The sequence below is a fragment of the Carlito syrichta genome, unplaced genomic scaffold, assembly GCF_000164805.1.
Source record: "Carlito syrichta isolate Samal-C Ts95f unplaced genomic scaffold, Tarsius_syrichta-2.0.1 Scaffold311222, whole genome shotgun sequence".
In the NCBI taxonomy this organism is placed as follows: Eukaryota; Metazoa; Chordata; class Mammalia; order Primates; family Tarsiidae; genus Carlito; species Carlito syrichta.
In genome coordinates, this window is record NW_007255318.1 from 435640 (window position 1) to 461290 (window position 25651).

At 40.1% G+C, this 25651-nt stretch overlaps 1 protein-coding gene across 2 annotated transcripts in view; it reads right to left on the reverse strand.

Moving 5' to 3' along the window:
• Positions 1–25651, reverse strand: part of ACTR3B (ARP3 actin related protein 3 homolog B) — an 81108-nt gene that overhangs the window by 41529 nt on the left and 13928 nt on the right. The window contains exons 2-5 of one of the 2 annotated variants that reach the window (XM_021717833.1): positions 19857–19981; positions 19080–19190; positions 3177–3272; positions 1011–1118 (exon numbers count right to left, since the gene is read on the reverse strand). In XM_021717833.1, the coding sequence (XP_021573508.1) occupies positions 1011–1118; positions 3177–3272; positions 19080–19151 (276 nt within the window). In that variant the 5' untranslated portion in view covers positions 19152–19190; positions 19857–19981. The remainder of the gene's footprint in view (positions 1–1010; positions 1119–3176; positions 3273–19079; positions 19191–19856; positions 19982–25651) is intronic. The other variant, XM_021717832.1, reaches the window with a different exon arrangement.

The window sequence follows — 25651 nt, forward strand, 5'->3', positions numbered from 1 at the left end:
GATGAGGTCTCGCCTGCCCAGGCGGGTCTCGAACCCACGGGCTCAGGCAATCCACTCACCTCAGCCTCCCAAAGGCACGGGATTACAGCCTGAGCCACCGAGCCCGGCTTATATTTTCAATTAAAAGTAAATGGATGGTTTTTAAAAATCCGAATTTGCATTTTAAAGAAGGCATGTGTATATATATACACATATATACATACATCATACATATGCACACCCATATATGCAGAAAACATGTGTACATACATAAATAACTTGTCAGCAAAAATGACTATTAAGGAGCGGCCCTGACAGGAGGAAGAGCAGAATGTGTGTGACTTTCCCATGGATACCCCCTTGGGATAGTTCCAATACACTTTCAAAAAAACAAATTTTAAATAATTCCTTTAAATAGCCCATTGGACCAAGACAAAAATACAGAGGTCTCTTGAAACCCAAATTAGAAATCATCTCTCTAATATTTTGAAAATTAAAAGTGATACTGCAGAGCCTTCTACCGGTGAAAATGTACAATCTCTCCTTCCTGGCTTTTAAATAAATTTTAAAAACAAGAGGCAATTTTTCAAAAGCATGAACTGGTTACAGTCATTCACATCTCTTCAGGAGCACAGACACAATCCTTCCAGTGGTCGTGCACCACACCTACAAATCAGACATCCAGAATAATGCCTACCTCCCAACATCTCAGGACTATAAGCTGAGAAAATGTTCCTGTTGGTGTTACACCCACAGGAATCAAGCAGAGGTGCTGGATATCCCAAACAACCACTGACATTATGACTGTAGAAATTTGCCACCATGAATTTCAAATTGCCAAATATTGGCCATGTTACTCACTCTTTCTCACATACCCAGATTTTAAAACTCTTATTACCTTTTCTAAATACAACTAATCACTTAAAGAGCTGCACTAAAATTATAGAAGGGTAATTTATTTAAGTTTTCTAGTCTGATCTCAAATCAGGCATTAAGCCGACAGAGAGTTAAATCGTAATTATTCTGCTCACCACTGGGATGACATGGGTGACTCCATCTCCGCTGTCAATGACTATCCCTGTTAACGTACGTTCGCCCACTTGTCGAGATGTCCAAGATGCTGCCAAGGCCAGCACTGCCTGGAGAAAAGACATGGAAACCACTCATATACAGGAAGCTTTTTCTAAAGTATTCTGCCTGCATGTTCTCAGGTTCAACCCTCTCTTACTTAATAAATCTGAGTAACTCTACTTTCCCGATCAATTCTAACTTGAAAATTTTGTGTACTTACAGCTCTAGGAGTCAAGTTTTCAATATGGAGACTAACATTTTACAAAGAAAAGTCAGAGAGAAAGAAATTCCATAATAGAACGAGAAGATTTTCATTTCAAATTCACTGGCATCCAGTGTGGGGCCATAGACTGGCTGTAGTAAAATCACTTGTGGAGTTTTTTTAAGTACAGATTACTAGGTTTTCCATAGGTATAGAACAGTCTCTTAACCAGTGGTTATTTTGCCCCCTGGAGGCATCTGGCAATATCTGGTGCCATTTTTTGTCCACAGGAGAAGGGAGGCTGGTGGTAGTGGTAGAGGTCAGGGACGCCGCTAATCATCCTGCAATGCACAGAACATGCCCACAGCCAAGAACTGTCCAACCCAAAGCACTGAGGTTGGAAAACCCTGGCCTAAGATAAAGCCTAAGAAACTGTGCTGTTAAAAACACTCCCCAAAGCCGGGCTCAGTGGCTCAGCCTAGAATACCGCGCCTTTGGGAGGCTGAGGTGAGTGGATTGCCTGAGCCCGTGGGTTCGAGACCCGCCTGGGCAGCAAGACCTCATCTCTACAATAAATCAAAAAATCAGCCGGGCGTGGCAGCGCATGCCTGTAATTCCGGCTACTTGGAAGGCTGAGGCGGAAGGATCACCGGAGCCCAGCAGGTCAAGGCTGCGATGGCCGGGAGCGGCCACTGCACTCCAGTCTGGGCGATCGAGTGAGACTCCAACTCAAAAAAAAGAAAAGAAAAGAAATAAATAAATCTAAAAAAAAACACTCCCCAGCTCAGCCTGCAATCCCAGCATTTTGGGAGGCCAAGGCGAGTGGATTGCCTGAGCCAACGGGTTGGAGACTAGCCTGGGCAACTTGGTGAGACCTCATCTCTACAATAAAATAAAAAATTAGCCGGGCATGGTAGCACACCTGTAGTTCCGGCTATTTGGAAGGCTGAGGCAGAAGGATCGCCAGAGCCCAGCATGTCAACACTGAGGTGGCCATGAGTGTGCCACTGAACTCCAGCCTGGGTGACAGAGTGAGACTCCAAGTCAAAAAAAAAAAAAACCACTCTCCAGGTCAACTTGATGCACAGACCACTTTTAGAACCACTGGCCTGATATTCTCTATGTGCTTCCTGATTCCATGTAACACAAATAACTTAGGGGAAAGATTTGTAGTTAAATAAAATGTGGAAGTGCTAGAATAAACAGTTTTCTTCAACACAGGCATTCTCAGAGCCTTTACTGTGCTAACATGTACTTTGAATCACCCTGAAGAAGCTACTCAATGCAGTACCTCCATAATTTACGTATCGATGGAACGCCTCCTCTTTTTCTTAGAAGGGACTAGTATTATGCCAGAAACATTTGGGAAACATTCATCACACTTATTCCCAAAAATTTCAGTCAATTGCCTTATATAAAATGGCAGGAAGTAATAACCAAGAGCAACCAAACACCTCGCACAAAGAACAACTTCAGAAGTTCTGCAAGTCATGGAGTCACAGGGTCTTGTGAAGAGCATCCACTGGGCCTAATAGAGCCCGAAATAAAAAAGGAAATCCTCTAAAGGGATTTGCTTTGTTTTTCTGGTCAGAAGTAAGTGAAAAGGAAAGTTCTCCAAAGGAAGAACCTCACCTGAACCTCCATCTTGTCACCAGAGAAAGATGCATGAGACTTTAACGAAGGTAAAAAGACAGAGTCAGACAACGTCTATACCAAGAATACAAATATGAGAATACAAGTTATGGGCCAAGGTCTCCACAGTCTTTTAGTTCAAACCTTAATGGTTGTGTGTATGCGGCGAAGAAGTGGAAAAAGGAAGACCACCCAGCACAATCTTACAACAGAGAACCTCGGGAATTATCATTTCTTCCACTAGTAAACTGGTATGGTTCTTTGGGAATCATAAAAACAACTTTGTTTTTACCTGAACTGCAATGTAGAGTCCTGGTACATTAAATGATTCAAACATAATTTCTGCAAGATACTCTCTATTTTCTGGTGTATTCAGAGGAGGTTCTGTCTGTAAGAAAACATACACCATATTTAGTGTTAATCCAAGTTTTCATATAATTACATCAGAATCATAAAAAGGTTAACCTCAAAGCATGTTAGCTAGGGCATTATATGACTTCCTGATTTTACAGATAGAGTATACCCAAAGTGATCGATTAAAGAAATCTAGCTGTGGGTTTTCAAAGCTTTAAAATGGCAGAGTAAAGACCTCTTGAAGGTTTCTGCTCTTATTATGAACAAGTTATAGAACAAGTTACAGAAAAGGAGACTACTTTCTTTAGCATAACACCTCAACACCCTGAAACTGAACATCACTGAAGCAAGTTGCCAAGGGCTGTGAAAATGCAACCAGGATACCAAAGGTGAATACCAGTGACTGCAGATCCCAACCAAGGGAGGAACAAGCCCTTACATGGAACAGGCTCCGTTTGACCAGGAGAGCTGCTAAAGCCTAAACCATCCAATATTACAGGGCAGCAGAGTGGCAGGATTAGGACAAACATCTTTACAATCCAGTTGCAAGGCGGAACAGTCAAGGGCAGCAGTACAGTTTCCCTAGACATCGCCTGGGACCTCCCCAGCCTACACTCACTCACATCGCTAGTCCAGGAAGAATTCCCCTCATTCAAAGATGAGTAAAGGCATAAGTGGATCTTGTACAATTATCATAAAACCATAAAAGGATTCGCAGTAGTAGGAAACTGCTGGGGTGGGGGAGAGGAGAGGGATTAGCAGTAGTGGGAATCTGCGGGGGGGCACACCTCAACAACAAGGGTACCTGTATAATGAACATTTGTATATCTAACCCTGAATACCTAACCCCATATCTTTAAAATGAAAAATTTTTTAAAGAAAAAAAAAAAGATGAGTAAAGGGCACAGAGAAGCTAGTCAAAAATATGAAAAGAAAAAGAAGGGAGAGAAAAATGTAACAGGAAAAAGAAATGGCATACAAAATACATGTATCTGGGAAAATATAAAAACAAAACAGATTTAAAAGTTCAAGCATTTCCAAAGAATCCAAGTATCCACTTTTTTAAAATAACCATTATCAAGCAGGAGGAAATAACTGGATAAAAGAAACATTTTAAAAACTTGCTTTTTGTCATTCAGCAGTATGCTATGAACATTTTTCCATGTCAACAAAAAAGGATCCGCATCTCTTTTTTTTTTTTTTTGAGTTGGAGTCTCACTCTGTCACCCAGACTGGAGTGCAGTGGCCACTCCCGGCCACCGCAGCCTCAACCTGCTGGGCTCTGGCAATCCTTCAGCCTCAGCCTTCCAAGTAGCTGGAACTACAGGCATGCGCCACCACGCCTGGCTCATTGTTTGATTTATTGCAGAGATGAGGTCTCACCAAGTTGCCCAGGCGGGTCTCGAACCCATGGGCTCAGGCAATCCACTCACCTCAGCCTCCCAAAGCACGGGATTACAGGCTGAGCCACCGAGCCCGGCCACATCTCACTTTTAAAGGTGGAAAATCATCATCATCATTATCATCATCATTTGGACATTTTGGCAAAAAGTCCATATTACCCTTAATTATGGACCGAATTGTGCTCTCCTCACCAAATTCATATATTGAAGCCCTAACTCCCATTGTTATTATTTGGAAATAGGGCTTATTTGGAAATGGGGCTTTTTAAGAAGTAATTAATGTTAAATGAGGTCGTAAGAGTGGGGCCCTAATCTGATAGGACTGAAGTTTTTACAAAAGAAAGAGACACCAAAAACCAGTATTTCTCTCCCTCTCTCTCTCTCTCTCTATGCAACTAGAAGTATAAGGTGGTGGTTCTCTGGGTGAATTTATGGGTAATTTTCTTTTCACAGAGAAAAGGCCGTGTGAGGACACAGTAAAAAAATGTGGCCACCTATAAGCGAGAAGAGAGCCCTAACCAAGAACCAACTCTGATGGTGCCTTGAGCTTGGACTTCTAGCCTCCAAAACTGTGAAAAAATAAATGTCTGTTGTTTTAGCCACACAGCCTGTGGTATTTTGTTACAGTAGCCAAGCAGACTAATATACCCTTAAGATAGGACAAGGACAGCCAGCTTCAGACTTCAACATACTAGGACACACGGAGTCACACTTGGGGAGTCTTCAGGACAAGAAGTTATGACCCAACAATTCTACATCTGGCCACACTGTCAATCAAGAACGTTGCAAAACAAAATATCCAATGTTTGAGATGATGGGTATGTTAATTACCCTGCTCTGATCATTATATATGTATGGAAAAACATTATTATGTACCCCATAAATATGTCCAATTAGTATGTGTTTATTTAAAAAATAATAAAGTAAAATACTAAGGAGAAAAAAATATATATCCTTAAACATACAAGAACTTAGAAAATTTAGTTCCCAAGATCCAAAATTCAAGAGTTCATGAATTAACTACTAGAGGATAAACTTTATCCAAGCAAGAACATAGAAGGTGTAGCAAAAGACTTATAGGCAGCAATGAATCTATTTAAGTGTAGGACTAAAGATTTTTCTTTTCTGGTATTATGGAACAAAATGTAAATGTCATAAACCATAACAATAGAATGGTTGGGGGTGTACAGGAAAGGAAAGAGCATAAAAACACTGGTATCCTCTCCTAGTAGAATCAAAAGATATGTTTAAGCCAGGCATAACATGCCTGTAATCCCAGCACTTTGGGAGGTGGAGGAAAGAGGATTGTCTGAGTACAGGTGTACAAGACCAGCCTGGGCAACTTGGTGAGACTTTGTCTCTACAATAAATCAAAATATCAGCCAGGCGTGGTGGTGCACACCTGTGGTTCCAGCTAGGTGGAAGGCTGAGGTAGAAGGATTATCTGAGCCCAGCAGTTCGAGGCTGCAGTGGCCGTGAGCATGCCACTACACTCTAGCCTGGGTGACAGAGTGAGACTCTTACTCCAAAAAAAAAAAAAGATATGTTTAAAACTGATGAAGTATCAGAAGCACTAATATGCATAAAGACATAAATGTTTATATTAGAATAAGTTTAGTGACATCATCGATCAAAAGCAGGTGGTAGAGGCAAAGAAGAAGAGGTAAGAATATGTGGAAATTACCAACTTGGTCACTGTTCATAACAGGAAGTAGATAATTACCCCCTAAACAAATATAGGGTAAATGTATACAATTATACTAAAATATGCAAAAAGAGATTTTTTTAATTATTAAAAAGAATACACATCCAATACAAAGCAAAAACAAATCTTGAGTTTTAAAAATTAATGCATAAATAAAACATATTAAAAGCATAACAAAATAGCTAAATTAAGCCCAAACATACCAGTCACACAGCAGCATGTCATATTAGTCTGGTTAAGAGCTCTGAAGTCAAATTGGTTGGAATAAAATGCCAACCTTCCACGTTACTAAGTTTGGTAAGTTAGTTCACCTCTCCCTGTGTTTCCTCATCAGTAAAGTGGAAGTAATTAGCACCTAACTCAGAGAATTGGAAGATTACATGCAGCCTAAATAGCGTGTTTATAGCAGTAGTACCTGGCACACAGATGTGCTCAATGGAAGTGAGTTATTTTTACTAAAATTATTAGCAAACATAAATGAGAAATTCACCTACTGAAAGTCTCTCAGTTAAAACCAAAAACCAAAAGCAAATTACAAGTACACCCACATCTTTAAAATAAAAAGTTGTCTAAAAAAAAGAGATCCATCTAAAACAAAGTGACTCAGAAAGGTCAAAAGTCAGTATTATCTGTAGCGATTAGATCAGAAACAACCTAAATGCCCATCACTAAGGAACTAATTAAATAAATTATACTTCATCCAGAACACATAACACTTTCCAGTCATTGAAAACAATGACCTCTACGAAGAAACAATCTCTACGATGAACTATTAAATAAAAAGAAGATGTCTCCATTCTGCATACGCTCTTTTTTTTTTGAGTTGGAGTCTCATTCTGTCACCCAGACTGGAGTGTGGCCACGGCAGCCTCGACCTGCTGGGCTCCAGGCGATCCTTCCGCCTCAGCCGTCCAAGTAGCTGGAACTACAGGCACGTGCTACCACGCCCGGCTGATTTTTTGATTTATTGTAGAGATGAGGTCTCGCCAAGTTGCCAGGCGGGTCTCGAACCCACGAGCTCAGGCAATCCACTCACCTCGGCCTCCCAAAACGCGGGATTACAGGCTGAGCCACCGAGCCCAGCCACTGCATATACTCTTAAATATTATTCTGCATTGACAATGTGTAATGGAAACTATTTTTTTTTTCCTGAGTTGGAGTCTCACTCTGTCGCCCAGACTGGAGTACAGTGGCTGCTCCCAGTCACCACAGCCTCGACCTACTGGGCTCCGGCAATACTTCCGCCTCAGCCTTCCAAATAGCTGGAACTACAGGCGCACGCTACCATGCCCGTCTCATTTTTTTTTTATTTACTGTAGAGATGAGGTCTCGCCAAGTTGCCCAGGCGGGTCTCGAACCCGCAGGCTCAGGCAATCCACTCACCTCAGCCTTCCAAAGGCACAGGATTACAGGCTGAACCACCAAGCCCGGCTCAGAAACTATTTTTTAAAAACAAGGTGTGGTGGCTGGATATGGTAGCGCACACCTGTAGGCTGAGGCAAGAGGATTACTAGAGTCCCGAAGTTCAAGGCTGTAGTTAACATTACTGTATGGTAGGTACATTTCAAAATTGAAAAAAATGGCGTATTTCATATTAGCTGTGCTTTACAATTTAAACACATATTTTTTAATAAGAAATCCAAGGCATACAAGGTAAATATATTGTGTTACCATTTGTGCAAAAAAGTGTATGCATAACCCATATGCCTCCACACAATAACCTCTGGAAGAGGTTTTTTTCAAAACAAGTTATGGTAGCCAGATATGGTAGCGCATACCTGTAGTACCAGCTACTCAAACAGCTGGGGCAAGAGAATCACTCCTCAGGTTAAGGCAGCTTCCTCTAGGATGGGAGAGCAGAAAAGAGGTGGGAGGGTGGTATGTTCACCTAGCAACCCTTTGGCATCTTTTCAGTTCTGTGGGGTGTGCATACCACCTCTTCAAACAAACAAACCTACCTAACAATTAGCCTGGCACTTCAGGTTAAACTCTTGTGCAGCAGCTGGTGTAAGGCTCAAACATGCTGCCCCAAGTTGGTTTTAGTCACTGCAATCAGAATCAATACATTCCTGCATGGGGGACAGAAAGTCATCTCAAAACATATAAGAGATAAAGGAAGACACATAAGCAACCAACAAGCACATGAAAAACTGCTCCGTCTCACTAATCATCGGAGAAATGCAAATCAAAATTACAATGAGATACCACTTAACACTAGTAAGGATGCCTATCATTAATAAGTCAAAAAAAAACAGTTGCTGGCACAGCTGTGGAGAAAAGGGAATGCTTCTACGCTGTCGGTGCACATGTAAGCTAGCTCAACCTCTATGGGAAGCAGTGTGGCAACTTCTCAAAGAACTAAAAATTGAGCTTCCATATGATCCAGCAATCCCCCTTCTGGAATATACCCAGAGGAACATAAATCACTCTACAAAAAAAGACAGCTGCACATGCATGTTTACTTCAGCACTTCTCACAATAGTAAAAGCAAGAAACCAACCCAGATGCCCATCAAAAGCCAACTGGATAAAGAAAATGTGATACATATAGCAACATGGATGCAGCTGGAGACCATCATACTAGGTAAACTATCACAGAAACAAAGAATTGAATACCATATGTTCTCACTTATAAGCAGGCCCTTAACACCAGTCACACTAGCACAAGAGTGGTATCGGTGGACACTGGTCACTGACAGTGGAGGGAGGGAGGGAGGGAAGGAGGTGGGAGAGGGACACATGGCATCACACTGGGTACCTGGTTCACTAACAGGGAAAAGAGGGTCAGCTAAAAGCCCAAACTTCACCTGCATGTAACCTGCCTATGTAGTACATCCTCACTTGTACTCCACAACTCTAAAATAAATATAATTTTTAATGTGGACGAGACAATAATGAAATCATACTCAAAAGCAGGTTGCAAATAAGGAACCTAAAAGTCATTCAAAACATATTAATGGGCTGGGTGCGGTGGTTCCCACCTATAATCCCAGAAATTTGGGAGGCCAGGGTGAGAGGATTGCCTGAGCCTATGGGCTCGAGACCAGTCTGGGTAACTTGGCGAGACCTCGTCTCTACAATAAATCAAGAAAAATTAGCCGGGCATGATTGCGCATGCCTATGGTTCCAGCTACTTGGAAGGCTGAGGTGGAAGGACTGCCTGAGCCCAGCAGGTCGAGGCCGCAGTGGCCATGAGTGTGCCACTACACTCCAGTCTGGGTGACAGAGTGAGACTCCAACTCAAAAAAAAAAAAAAAAATATTGTGTGTGTGTGTGTGTGTGTGTGTGTGTGTGTGTGTGCATATATATATATATAAATTATTTTAATGTGCCTACCTCAAGGGGTTGAGAAGATTACATTTGCTAATAAAAAGCACCCAGAACATAGTTAACAGTATCAATGTAAGAGATTATTATTTTAGATTTCTTTCATTTAAATTGGCACGAATTGTAGCTAAAGATTCCAACAAGTAGTAGTTACAGTGTATCTCTTCAGGTACCTCTATCAATCTGAAAACAGGTCTAATAACATTTACTCTATCTCAGAGAGGTTTTGGTGGGATTAAATGAGTTAACACTTATAGATACTTAGGGCTGGGCACATAGGAAGTGCTCAGTAAACATCAGCTATAACTGTCAACAGCTTCATACCAGAAGAAATAACACATATTAATTAAACAGACCGATAAAGTTGTTTCTCACCCTGAACAGAAATACGAGCATCATAACTATAAGCTAAATAAACAAAGCATTTAAACTGAATAAAGGGGAGAAAGGTATCAAGAAAGAAAGACTACAAAGGTATGAAAAGTTGTGAGTACAGTCAGGGAACATTTCTTGCCTCCCAACAAAGAGATGTCTATTTGATCTGAAACAAAAAGGAAACCTACAGGAAGACAGTACCAACAAGAATTAGATTAGCCCTGGTTCCCCGCATTCTCTCTGGGTTTAAGCTCAGTGTCAAAAGACATTCAAAATAAATCCTAGATTTATGACGATTAATTATAAACATCAAGGAAAACAGGTTTCACCACATAAAAATTTAAAGCTATAGATGTCTAAGCAAAATATCCAAAAAAGGCAAAATATTAACTAAGAAAAAAAGCTTACTGCAAATATAATGAAAGCTTTCTATTTAATTATATGACAGATCCCAGAGAATACAGAAAATGTAACATCTACATACCATGAAATATTATTCAGCCTTAAAAAGGAAGTTCTGACACATGCTACAACATAGATGAGCCTTGAAGATGTCAACTAAGCAAAATAAACCAGTCACAAAAGGACAGACACTATATCATTCCACTTACATGAGGCCTCTAGAGTCATCAAATTCACACAGACAAAAAGTAGAAGAGTCACTGCCAGGGACAGGGAAAAGCTGGAATGGGGAGTTAGTGTCCAGTGGGAACACAGTTTCAGTTTGAGAAGATGCAAGGGCTTCTGGAGACAGATGGTGGCAACAGCTGCACAACAATGCAAATGCACCTAATGCCACCAAAGTGTACATGCAAAAACAGTGAAAATGGCAAACTCTATGTTGTGTATTTTACAATAAAAAGGTTTAAGCAAAAATAAAGTTTACCTGAAAAGCTTCTGCAAAGCAAAAGAAGCCATCAAGAGAGAGGGCAGACAGCCCATGGAATGGGAAAAAATATTTGCCAACTGTATATCTGACAAAGGCCTAACATCCAGGCTCTACAAGGAACTCAAACGTGCTGAAAGGAAAAAACAAACAGCCCTATTTTTAAAAATGGGCAAAAGATATGGATAGACACTTCTTAGAAGACATACGAACAGCCAATAGATACATGAAAAAATGCTCAGCCTCACTAATCATCAATGAAATGCAAATTAAAACCACACTGAGATACCACTTAACTCCAGTCAGGATGGCCAGCATTAATAACTCAAAAAACAACAAATTCTAGAGAGGAAGTGAGGAAAAGGGAACACTTTCATATTGTTGGTGGGAATGTTAACTAGTACAACCTCTGTGGAAAAGAGTGTGGCAATTTCTAAAAAAAAAATCTGAAAATCAACTTTCCATATGACCCAGCAATCCCCCTTCTGGGAATATACCCAGAGAAACTGAAATCACTATAATGAAGATACCTGCACACGCATGTTTATTGCAGCAACATTCACTACAGCAAAAACATGGAACCAACCATGCTGCCCACCGAAAGTAAACTGGATAAAGAAAATGTGGTACATTTACACAATGGAATACTATGCAGCCATACCGAAAAACAAAATTATGAACTTTGCAGTAACCTGGATGGAATTAGAGTCTATAATACTCAGTGATTTATCATAGAAACAAAGATCTGAGTACCACATGTACTCACTCATAAGTGGACCTTGAACTTTATTATAATACTATAAGGAAGGAATTGGTAGTAGTGGGACACTGCCAGGGGAGAGGGGACACATAACATCAATAAGGGTACCTACATTTTACCTGTATGATGACCACTTATGTATCTAACCCTCAATTGTGTACCACACTTTTAAAATAAAACAATTTAAAAATAAAATAAAATAGTTTACAGAAATTACAGCAATAAGAAAAGTACTCCAGGCATGGTGGCTCACACCTATAATCCCATGTTTTGGGAGGCCGGGGTGGAAGGATCACTTGAAGCCAGGAGTTCAAGATCAGCCTTGACAACATAGCAAGACCCCCTTTTTACAAAATTAAAAACTTAGCTGGGCATGGTGGTATGAACCTGTAATCCCAGTTTCCTGGGAGGCTGAAGTGGGAGGATTACTGGAGCCCAGGAGTTCAAGAAAGCAATGAGTCATAATTGTACCTTGTCCTCCAGTCTGGGAGACAGAGCAAGAAATTGTCTCCAAAAAAGAAAGAAAGAAAAGAAAGAGGAAGGAAGGAAGGAAGGAAGGAAGGAAGGAAGGAAGGAAGGAAGGAAGGAAGGAAGGAAGGAAGGAAGGAAGGAAGGAAAACAATAAAACACTGACATTTAAAAGCGCACAGGACATGAACAGGTAACTCACAAAAAAGAAATACAGCTAAATAAACATGTAAAAAATGTTAAGGTCAAAGTTATCAAAACGCAAATTTTAAAAATGGTAAAATTTTAATCCATTACATAAACAAAAATGATATCACTCAATGCTAACACAAATACAAATAAAGTGGACCTCAAACATTGCTGATGGCAGTGTGAAATGGTATGCTACACACACTCATAAAAATATTAATGCTTCTGAAATCCATAATTAAACACTGGTGGTTCTCTCTAAATAAAAAATGCTCTAAATATAGGAAAAGTTGTACACACAAAGATTACTTTAAATTGTTTTTTATAAAGCCAAGAAGTTGGAGGCAGAAGTCAAAGTCTAAAATTAGTGGAACTGCCAAACAGACAGGAAATATCTACCTGACAGATTATATAGCTATTATAATGAGGATTATGAAAACTGTAAGAAAATGATGGTGATGCTGGGTGTAAAATAATTCTTTAAATAGGTGAAAAGATTAAATGAAAATATTCTAAATGTCAACAATAACTATGTTGATGTAGTAAGATTGTGAGAAGTTCCATAGATGTCTTCCAGATTTTCTCTATCATACTTAACAGTTCTACACTAAGGAAGTTTGACACCTCTATACCATGAAGTATTAAACTCTGAATTATGGCCTGTGGGACAAGATCACACAGACTCCAAATATAACTTCCTGATGTATTTTTTCCATGGACAGAGAAACTTCACAGTGCCAAGATGGCAGCACTAAGCAGGAAAAGCAGCACATCTTGCCACAGTCTCTTCCTAGCCAGCAGACTCCCTAAGAAGATAGATGACACTCTCCAGCCAGGGTTGTGAAAGCAACTGAATTCTTATTTCACTACTGTCTCCACACCCACACCTGTGAGTTATATCATCATGGCAGGCACTGTAAGTTATACTTACTGACACTATGAGTCCCTTACTGACAGGCCACTGATGCCTTATAGGATATGGCAATAGGCCCAGAAAAAAAGCCTTTCCCAGACTTCCCGTGGCTAGGGATGACTAAGTGAGTAAGTTCTGGCCAGTAAGACACAAAAACTGATGGTATGGCTACTGAGAAAGCTGCTTACAAAGTTGAAGGTAGAATCAAACAGCAGACTCCCTCCTGCCCTTCATACCTTCGTCCTTCCTAGAACGAGACAGCTGAAGCTGTGATAATGAATGTGAGATCATGAGGTATCCTTAGAATGAAATCCACATAGATACTAGAAAAGAGAGACTCCTAATGACACCAGAGAGCTGCCAATACCAGCACTGGACTCCCTACCACAGATGTATTTTATTTAAGAAAAATAAGCCTGGATGCAGGTAATCCCAGCACTTTGGGAGGCTGCAGAGGGAGGATCACTTGAGTCCAGGAATTCGAGACCAGCCTGGACCAGAAGTTGGAGAACCTGACTCAGTAAAAAAATTTAAAGATGAGCCAGGCATGGTGGCACATGCCTGTACTCCCAGATGCTCAGGAAGCTGAGGTAGGAGGGTTGCTTGAGCCCAGGAGTTCAAGGCAGTAGTGAGCTATGATCATACCACTGCACTCCAGCCAAGGCGACAGTGAGACTCTTCAGAAACAAAAAAGAAAGAAAAATAAACCTCTAACTTGTTTAAACTACTATTTTTATATCTCTATTACTTGCTGCCAAATACAGCTCACCATCACTGAAGAATTAAAATCCACGTATTTCCATTTAAAGGTACATTTATGATACAATTAAGGTTCCCCTGGTTCTTGAATCAAATTCAGCATTATTAAGGTCATAGCCTTGCGAGTTCTAAAAACCACAAACTCATTTATTCCTCAATCTTCCATTTCATTTATGCCTATCAACATATACATAATAATTACTCCTGTAGGAGATAAACTGAAATAAATCTTTCTCAAACCATTATTTATAACAAGATCTAAATTGGGAATATCCAGTTTTTTCTGTGTTTTTCTTTTTTAAGATTAGTCAAGTGCAGTAATGAGAGGGGAGGAAAAGGTAGAATCTGGGATTCTTTTTATACCAAAGCATATAATCAGAAAATCACATGAATGCAAGCTACATAAACATTTTTATTCATAAGAGTGGTAAAATTATCACCTGGTATTAATTTTAAAATGAATAATTGGTAAGTACCATAAACTAATCCATATTTCTGGATAAAGACAGCAAATGGAACACATGTACCTAATATCACTCTACTCTCATGTCCCTCTATAACTGCAGCAAAGAAATGTTCTGAAAAATATAAGTCCTCAAGGAAGAAAGAAGAGAGGAGATGGCAATATACTGGAAGGAGGAAAGAACCCGGGCATGCAGTAACCCAGAAAATCCAAGAAAGGTCACCTCTACACGGACTAGCAAGCTACTGAACTGAACAAGGAGGTCCAAACCACTGTCAAGAACTCAGAAAGGGAACTATTCACAGTAAGTCAGGACATATTGCAGTTGTGATTCAGATGCACAGCACTGTTAATTAATTGGCTATTAATTCCACCAGGTTCATGAATAAAGTTCTTTCACAGAACTGTAACCTGAATTTTACCTAGAGATTTCAAGATAATCATGGATTCATACGTTCATCTCTAAAATACCAAGGATAGTATATATTATTTTTGGTAATCATACTTAACTTTCCACCAATAACCAACACGTAAATGTTCCTGACTCCTGAATCAACACCTGCAACTTTGAGCTGGTCCCTTCTAGCTGGTTCCTTGACCTGTACAGCCCAGTTACCCTTATTGAGAGTTGTGTGTGAGCCTCTTACACGGGCCCTTCCCGAGAGATTCTCATGGGTAGTTTTGACTATAAAGGTACCCTGACGCAATTTAAAGAAACTTACAACTCCCTTTTGCTGTTACTTTACCAGCAATTAATCAATCAGTAAAAGATGTAACTCCCTCACACCCACTTTTCTCCTTCCCACCGCCACGCCCTTCACAGGGCACCTGCCACATCATTCTGGGTCACTGTGAGAACTCTGTGTGCTGGCCGTGTCCACCAACACATTTTCTCTAAAACACAGCTGATCACACTGTCTACACCATGCAATAGCTGCCCAACATTTCTCCTCTCCCCACTCTCCACCTCTCACTTGGCCCTCTCGTCACCCTGAGCTAGTCAGTTTCCTCACTGTCACACACTGTCTTTCACTGCTGGCTGCTTACACATGCCGCTTGCTTGTTCTTAACAAGTTATAGTCAAAAAGTCTAAAAATATATTCTGAAGTTATAATTCAATTTCCACCCAAGAGCACTATAACTCTTTTAAAATACATGATTCTGTTCTGAACTCTGGGCAATTCAGTTCTGGAGAAAGAGTATGATTCCCATCTCCATCTGCTCAATCCACATGAGCTGAGTCTCTGAACCTCCTTGAAAAACTTCAGTAGTGCCAAGCTCAGTGGCTCAGCCTGTAATCCCGCGCCTTTGGGAGGCTGAGGTGAGTGGATTGCCTGAGCCCGCAGGTTCGAGACCCGCCTGGGCAGCGAGACCTCATCTCTACAATAAATCAAAAAATCAGCCGAGCGTGGTAGCGCATGCCTGTAATTCCGGCTACTCGGAAGGCTGAGGTGGAAGGATCGCCGGAGCCCAGCAGGTCGAGGCTGCGGTGGCCGGGAGCGGCCACTGCACTCCAGTCTGGGCGACAGAGTGAGACTCCAACTCAAAAAAAAAAGAAAAACTTCAGTAGTAATAAGATCATTTTCTCTGTATGTTCAGATGACAGGGCACAGCAGTCAGAAAAGACAGGTCTATGAACTCCTGAGGGACTCATCATTGAGCCTCTAAGACTCCCTTAAACCCAGAAGACTTTACTTCACGTGGCAGTTCAGTAAATGTCTCCAATTCACTTCCATGGTTTAGCCTCAAATCTGAGCACCTGCCTCACTCTCCTTTAATTATTCCATCAACACACGATTAAGGACATATACCTGAAGGATATTTACCATTCTCATCACTTCCTCAACCACACAAGGCAACAAACTGACGTGCAAAATTCAAAGCACAATACATGTAATACACTATTTTCTTATATTTTTAATAAAAATAAACTTGATTTTTTTAAACACTCATTGTAGGCACCCAATTTTAGCAAATAGCCTTTTCCATGTTCACACCAAATTCCTCCAATTTCTTCCTGGCAAGTGGTTATATTTTACTAGCTTATATATACCAACTAAATCAGAAAAAATTTTTCTTAGTAAAAATTTCCTGTGAGCTGTGTCCTGGTAGTCTGTATTTGCTCCAGAGGCCTAAGATTAGATGTCCCTCTAGAAGAGCAAGAAGAACTCCTGGCACAGTAAGCTAAAGCAGACAGAAGGAAGAAGGAAGCAGATGGGTACGGTGACTGCTCCTAAAATTCTATCCAACAGGTAGTTACATGATATGCTAGAGAAGGAAAACTGCCAAATCTGACAGGTGGGAATCTGTCATTTGTTTTGGCTATAAAGACAAAGCCACTCACACACATTGTCAGTTTCTTGGCTCCACTGATTTTATATAAACCACTGTGGATGTACACAGAGAAAACAAGTGGCCCATAAAATACAGTAGCCACACTTGGCAATTCCAGTTGTGAAGACTCAGTCAGGGAAAACAGATCAGAGACTTTCAAGGACTTGCTTTAATAGTCGTTAAGTATATATTTATTATAGTTATTCCATATTTAATAGTTATTCCATTAACTACTAGCCTTGTAGTTAACATATTTCTTATACCAAATAACTCTAAAGTACACTTCACAGTCGAACATTAAAAAGAATTATATAATTGGATCTGGGACCATTCGACAATATATGCAGTTTATGTTACATGAAATTGCTCTCTATAAAGCAAGTATTTTGTACATGCAATTAATTTTAACTTGAAAAGAATGTTTCATGAAAGAAAACATGTAATGCTGAGAACAATTAGAGAACCAAGAGATATTTCTTCCCATTTCTCTGTAATGTTTAGTTTAGTTTGAACAAAATCAATTAAGTAGCACAATCAGGGTCCACAGCTCAGCTCAGTTTTATTTTATAGTAGCATTTAATGCCTAGAAAAGCCGGGCACGGTAGCTCAAGCCTGTAATCCCAGCACTTTGGGAGGCTGAGGCGAGAGAACTGCCTGAGTCCAGGGGTTTGAGACCAGCCTGGGCAACTTGGTAAGACCTCATCTCTACAATAAATAAAAAAATTAGCCGGGCATGGTGGCACACACCTGTAATTCTAGCTACTTGGAAGGCGGAGGCAGAAGGACTGCTTGAGCTCAGCAGGTCAAGGCTGCAGTGGTCGTGAGCATGGCACTATGCTCCAACCTGGACAACAGAGTGAGACTCCAACTCAAAAAAATAAATAATAATAAATAAACCCTAGAAAAAATAACATCTTGACCTGGGTTCCTCTGCTATAATAAGTCATAATAATTAGCTACTTCTCAAGAATACTGAAGCACAAAGTTGGTTTCCTATGCAAATCCATTCCTCCTTCCATTGTCCTTGCGGGAGGTCTGTTTAGGTATATACCCATCTCCCAGGGCCCAGGTGATCAGGCATAGTTCCCCCTACACCCCCGGCCCCGAGGAGAGACTCTTCACTTATCTAAACCAATCAAGGTAATTCCATTCATCTCAGTATTACATGTTTTCTTTCATGAAACATTTTTTCAAGTTAAAATTAATTGCATGTACAAAATACTTGCTTTATAGAGAGCAATTTCATGTGACCAGGTTAGGCATGGGCAGACGGGGAAAATCCATAGCTTCTAGTAAAGGGTTTCTAAATTCTTTTTTCTTTAAATTTTAGATTCATGGGATACACATGCATATTCGCTATGTGGACACACTGTATAGTGGTGGGGACTGGGTCTCAGGAGGCCCAATTCCCCAGATGATGAACACTGTGCTCCGCAGGTAGTCTGAACCCTAACCCCCTCTCTCCTCTCTAATTATTAGTGTCCCCAGCATCTATTATTTTCATCTTTCTGACCATTTAGTTCCCACATATAAGTGAGAACATGTGGTGTTTGGCTTTCTGTTTCTCAGTCAATTCACTTACAGTGATGATCTAAAGTTCTGTGCAAGAAAAACTTTCCCTTCCACCTCTGAAGAAAATATTCAGCCAGGCTCATGATGTAATCCCAGCACTTTGGGAGGTGGCGGTGAGAGAACGGCCTGAGCCCAGGGGTTCGAGATAAGCCTGGGCAACTTGGCAAGACCTCGTCTCTACAATAAATTTTAAAAATTAGCCAGGTGTGGTGGCACACACCTGTGGCTCCACCTGCTTGGGAAGCTGAGGCAGAAGGATCATCTGAGCCCAGCAGGTCAAGGCTTCAGTGGCCAAGAGCATGCCACTGCACTCCAGCCTGGGCAACAGAGTAAGGCTTCAACTCAAAAAACAAACAAACAAAAAACATCCAAAGATATGATCTGGCACTGAGGGGAACCAAACGAAGAGGCGAAGCTAAGACAGAGGCCACATCCTCAGTTCCATCACTGAGCTGCAGAAATAACCAGCCCCAGAACAGCCTAATCCTGCCTGGCCTTCCTGTTTTAAGAAATAATTTGCCCCTTTTCATTCTGCACATTTTTATTGTGCTATTACTTGCAAAAAAAAAAGCAGCCTGATTCATGCAAACATCTTTAGAAGGAATTAAAAACTCCCCAGGGAAGAAAATCTTGAGTTTAAGCAATTTGAAATGTACAGAATATATTCCTCTTAGTTCCAGTTACTCACCATTAAAAAATAATGGTCCTCAGGTTCGGCTCGAAGATATTTAAAAACCACTTGTTCCATGAACCTTTCCATAAGATCCCAGTCCTCAATGATTCCATGTCGTATTGGCCACTGAAGCAAGAGAAATCAAACCATGTCAAGCTTCAATTCAAGACAATAAGAGTAACAGCTTTTATAGCAAGGACACAAGAGAAACTGTGTTATTAGAGCATGAAAGTGTCCTCATAGAAGCTATAGTTAATCCATGTAAAGAAACAATAGTCACTTGAAAAGAAAGATTAAGTGACACTACTGTCTAGATTCTACTTTACCCATTTCTACAAACAAAGAATTACCTTCGCAATGGGAGACAGATGGAAAAGTGCAGCTAATCTACCACATAACTGGATCTGGAACTTTTTTGTTAAAGAAGAAATATCTACTTAAATAACGGTAGGTTTTTTTTTTTAATTACTCAATCTGTAATTTTCCATATATCACAGGTTAATAGTCAACCTACAGTTTTCCAGAGAAGATCTTGCTTTCCTGTGGGACCCGGTGTTCCCTGAGTCCATTCTATATTCCTGGGTTCTGTTAACTCACTTGATTCTCCACTCAAAAACACCCTTATTACAAAAGACAACCACCATCACCACCACCTTCATTCAAGCAGAAGAATAAAAACACATTTCACAACTCACAAATACAATTTCTAGATGACCTGCCATCTTGCATTACTCATTCTATTGTTCTGCTCAACTCTACACTTAAAGAAATCAAATCCTGTCCACACTTTACCTTTGTAGCATATGTAGGTTTATCGATGGCTTCATCCCCTATGAAAAAGTCAAGGTCATCTACTCCCCTCAACACTCTCCTTTGAGCTTGGTCAACCACCTTTGCTGACTCTCTGATGGCAATACCTTTTTTAAAAAAGCACAAAGATTTCCATCACCATACGCATTTATGAATGATAAAGAAAGAATATTATCCCTATTACGCACAAGTAAATTTTCATTGTTAGTGTTCTGACTGGGGTCAAAGGTATTCACAGAAAAGACACTGTCGATGAGCACATAAAAAAATACAGAAAGAAGCTGTTATATTCTGGTATTATTTTCAGTATAGTACAAGGGAACTTAGCTGGTCTGCTTCTACGTTAACAGAAACAACATTATTAAATGTATCAGTTCCACTGAAAAAAAATTCCTCAAGACAGCAAGTGAAATATACTTGTAGATTATGCATTAGTAGGTTATAACTTTTAAAACACAATACAGAAGGGGACAAAATTCTGTATAATACAGAAGAGAGAAAACTAAAAAATAATGTCTATATGCTCTTAAGTCATTTTCATAAAACTCTACATCAGATATTTAATTGTATTTTTTTGTCTTGTTACAAGGAAAAAATAAAAACAAGAAGCTGTGACTTTCCATTAAAAGGATAAATTAGGAGGTTGTTGGTCAATATATGTTGCAAAAAATAAGTACAATACCAAACAACTGTATTACCGTATTATACAAAACCCAAATATTAATGACTTATAATACATTAATTTAATAAGATCTTACTCTTAAATATTTGGAAATATATATTAAATAATCATATGAAACTTCATTCTAGAATGTAACATCTAGTGAAATGTGGGAAAGCATTGGGCTAAGATTCAGTTTTCCATTTAAACTCCTAACCCCTGGTCACACTCTGAGCTCAAATAAACTCATATTCATATATCAGGACTCTACACAAATGCTGTCCTTTCATGTTTTTCTGTTTTTTTCTTTTTTTTTTTTTTTTGAGTTGGAGTCTCACTTTGTCGCCCAGACTGGAGTGCAGTGGCCGCTCCCGGCCACCGCAGCCTCAACCTGCTGGGCTCCAGCGATCCTTCCGCCTCAGCCTTCCAAGTGCCGGAATTACAGGCGCGCACTACCACGCCCGGCTAATTTTTTGATTCATTGTAGAGATGAGGTCTCGCCTGCCCAGGCAGGTCTCAAACCCGCGGGCTCAGGCAATCCACTCACCTCAGCCTCCCAAAGGCGCAGGATTACAGGCTGAGCCACCGAGCCCGGCTTCCTTTCATGTTTTTAATGCTTCCACTGGCCCTTCTTTGCTTCCATTAAGGCATTTGTCTGAATGAATTATAATGGTTTACAATAATCTACCAAACTAGACCATAGAGTCCTTGGAATCAGATAACATGCATCCTTCACTGTTTCGCTACTAGTAGGCTCAGATGTCAATAACTAAGATAAAAGTTTGCATTTACAAACACTCTGCTAAGTGTTTCCCTTCATACATTACTTCATTTAATTATCACAACAGCTTACGAGATAGGTACTATTATCTGTATTTCACAGAAGTGGAAGCCTAACAAACTATCAAGGTCACAGTTTCTGAGAAACAGAGCCAAGATCTGCACCTCAGCATGCTGCTGACTATCAGAATGGGCACTGGAGAAATATTTGTTAAATCGATGTTCTACTGACTATTTACTATGGGTTTGGATATAATGGTCAAATTATACCTGAATAAATCAAACATAAACTTAATTTCATAAATATACTAATGGAATTTCACTACGCTTAAAATAGTTCTAATGAACCCATAGCTCTCTAGCACCAAACAAATAAGTTAGACAAAACTTATCTAAATTAAAACACCAAAATCCTTTGACTTACAAAGTGATCTACAGACTCAATGCAATTCCTATCAAAATACCAATGACATCCTTCACATGATAGGCAAAACAATCCTAAACTTCATATGGAACCACAAAAGACCTCAAATAGCTAAAGTACTCTTGAGCAAAAAGAACAAAGCTGGAGTATCACATTACCTGACTTCGAAGTATACAACAAAGCTATAGTAACCAAAACAGCACGATACTGGCATAAAAACAGACATAAAGACCAATGGAACAGTATAGAAAGCCCAGAAATAAATCCATGCATTCACAGTCAACTGATTTTTATTTATTTATTTATTTTTGCCTTTTTTTTTTTTTTTTTTTTAGTTGGAGTCTCACTCTGCCGTCCAGGTTGGAATGCAGTGGCATGCTCACAGCCACTGCAGCCTCGACCTGCTGGGCTCAGGCGATTCTTCCACCTCAGTCTTCCAAGTAGCTGGAACCAAAGGTACATGCCATCACACCCAGTTAATTTTTGATTTATTGTAGAAATGAGGTCTCGATCCCATGGGCTCAAGCAATCTTCTCACCTCAGCCTCCCAAAATGCTGGAATTACAGGCATGAGCCACAGTGCCCACCTAGGAATTAAAATTAAATTTTTAAAAATTCTTGTGACTAAATTTCAGAGGAGGGTAAATAATGTTTCTGATATGAACAAATTCCTTCAACTAATGCAGCCAACTTAATTTTTCTACATGACTGCTTCAAGAAATGGAAAGAAAACACAGACTCTGAAATTATATAAGCCTGGGTTTGAACACCAGGTTAAGCAGTTACTAGTTAGTGGATGACGTGAGGAATGTTATTACTGAGCTCCAGCACTCTCAGCTTTAAAATGTATTACTATCACATACGTGATAAACTTGAGTGATATCATGAATTGCAGGATCTTCTTGCCGTCATCTCTTCTCAGTCTTTTTATAATTGACTTCGCAGTTTAATTATGAATTCATGCATACCTAAGATGCCACCAATTACCTTGCAGAGTTGTGAGGATTAAATGGCATAACGCTTGTAAAGTGCTTAGCAGAGAACCTGCTATAGGGTAGTACTCAACAAATAATATTATCTATACTAAACTGGAGACCAAAAATATGACTGACTGAACACTTTAAAAAGTACCTAGCTACACCATTCTGGAAAGAAACTGGGAAACACATTATTAAAAAAATGTGTTTATCCAACAATTTCATTTCTAAAAAATTCATTATAAAGAATTAATGAGAGTAAATAAAGGTATACATACAATGATACCCTTTGTAGAACTAATTGTAATAGCAACAAATTGAGGGGAAAAGTTATCAGATCTGAAGTCAGATTTAAAATTATATCAAATCCTTAGAAAGAACTACTAAGTTGCCTTTCAGAATAAAATGCACAGAATGACTGGACTTCATGAATTTACAAAGCTATACATGTGTATTTAATGTAAATTCAGATAAATAAAATGAATAGCCAAATGATTAACAATGGTTAGCCCTGAGTGATGGAATTACAGGTTATTTTTGCTTTCTTCTACTAAGTATATTGGGTTTACAACTATTCTTAAAAGCCAAAGGAAAAAAATAAAATTAAAAGCCATTCTTTTGTCAGCTAAAGCATTATCTCTCAAATTCGTTTACCCTTAAAGCATTCACTATTATCCCTCAAATTCATTTAACCTTAAAGCATTATTTCCAAATGAAAAGCTTTCAAGGTAAATCAGACTATAGAAATTTCTCAAATCAAAAAGCTATTAAATTAGCTAGAAATTTATCTTAAAATGAGACGGGCTTAGTGGCTCAGCCTGTAATCCCGCACTTGGGAGGCTGAGGTGAGTGGATTGCCTGAGCCTGCGGGTTCGAGACCCGCCTGGGCAACTTGGCGAGACCTCATCTCTACAATAAATCAAAATAAAATTAGCTGAGCGGGGTAGCGCACACCTGTAGTTCCAGCTACTTGGAAGGCTGAGAAGGAAGGATCGCCGGAGCCCAGCAGATTGAGGCTGCAGTGGCCGGGAATGGCCACTGTACTCCAGTCTGGGTGACAGAGTGAGACTCCAACTCAAAAAAAAAAAAAGAAATTTATCTTAAAATGTATTCCACAACAAATTAGTAAACATATATGATTATTTCTAAAAAAGTAGATTATTGGACAACCCCCTCGGGTTCTCTCCCATTGTGGGAGCTTTTCTGTCCTCTCAACAAATCCTGCTTTCTAAATAAATAAATAAATGTAGATGATCTGGAATCTACAATTTATAACAAATGAAGATTAAAAACAAAGCTGTCAGAGTGAATTTGAGGCCTTCTCAGAAAGGCATCTTGAAATACAGACTGAAAAGATAAAAAGAAAAAAACACGAGGTAGAAAATCACTTTGCCCACCACCTCCTTTTCTTACTCCAACTCACTGCCATATTTAAAGTCTCAAAGCTTTCCAGTTATAAAGTTACAAAGGTGGCATATATCTAAAGGACAAAATTTCTGCACAACTGAAGAAAACAAGAGTGAACTGGAAATGCTGGGGAACAAGGGAGTCTGGAATGAGAAGTGATTACTATGTCTGAGTCCCTGGGCTGAACATGGGTTAGAAATGTCTGGTCAAGACACAACTGACTGACTTGGTGATCTGCAGAAATAAAGAAAAACCATCTCTGAAAAGTGACCACACCATATAATGGCACACTGACTGACACATACAGAACCATCTGATGCAGAATCAGGTATTTCAAAGGGCCACTGGCAAGATGGCATACAGCAGACCTGGAAAATCTTCACACAATGCGCCAAAACAAGTGACAGATTCTACCTTTGGACAAGATCTTAAGTATGCATGAATTCAGAAGTAAACTGCCAAGTCAATATAAAAGACTGAGCGATGAAGGCAAAAAGATTCTGTAATTCATTATATCACTCAAATTTATCAAGTGTATGACGGTAATACATCTAACCAAAAGAAAAAAAGACAAAGATAAACAAACCACCACCTTAAAGAAACATACTAAGGCCAGGTTCGGTGGCTCAGCCTGTAATCCCAGCATTTTGGGAGGCCGAGGTGAGTGGATTGCCTGAGCCCGCAGGTTCGAGACCTCCCTGGGCAACTTGGTGAGACCTCATCTCTACAATAAATAAAAAAAAATTAGCTGGATGTGGTAGTGCGCGCCTGTAGATCCAGCTACTTGGAAGGCTGAAGCGGAAGGATCGCCGGAGTCCAGCAGGTCAAGGCTGCGGTGGCCAGGAGCGGCCACTGAACTCCAGTCTAGGTGACAGAGTGAGACTCCAACTCAAAAAAAAAAAGAAACATACTAAACCCGGCTGAGCTCGGTGGCTCATGCCTATAATCCCAGCACTTTGGGAGGCCAAGGTGAGAGAACTACCTGAGCCCAAGGCTAGAGGATTGCCTGAGTCCATGCCTGAGAGGATTGCCAAGACCCGCCTGAGCCCTTTGAGAGGCCAAGGTGAGAGGATTGCCTCAACACCAGACGGGGCAACTTAGAGAGACTTCATCTCTACAATAAATCAAAAAAGTAAGGCCAGACGCAGTGACTCAAGTCTGTAATCCCAGCACTTTGGGAGGCCGAGGCGAGAGGATTACCTGAGTCCAGAGGTTTAAGCCCAGCCTGAACAACTTGGTGAGACCTCGTCTCTACAATAACAAAAAATTAGCCAGGCATGGTGGCGCATGCCTATAGTTCCAGTTACTTGGCTGAGGCAGAAGGATCACCTGAGCTCAGTAGGTCAAGGCTACGGTGGCCATAAGCGTGCCACTGCACTCCAGCCTGGGCGACAGAGCAAGACTCCAACTCAAAAATAAAAAAAGAAAAGAAACATACTAAACTTAATGAGAATAAAACTATATCAAAAATTTTTTTTTTTTGAGTTGGAGTCTCATTCTGTCGCCCAGACTGGAGTGCAGTGGCCAC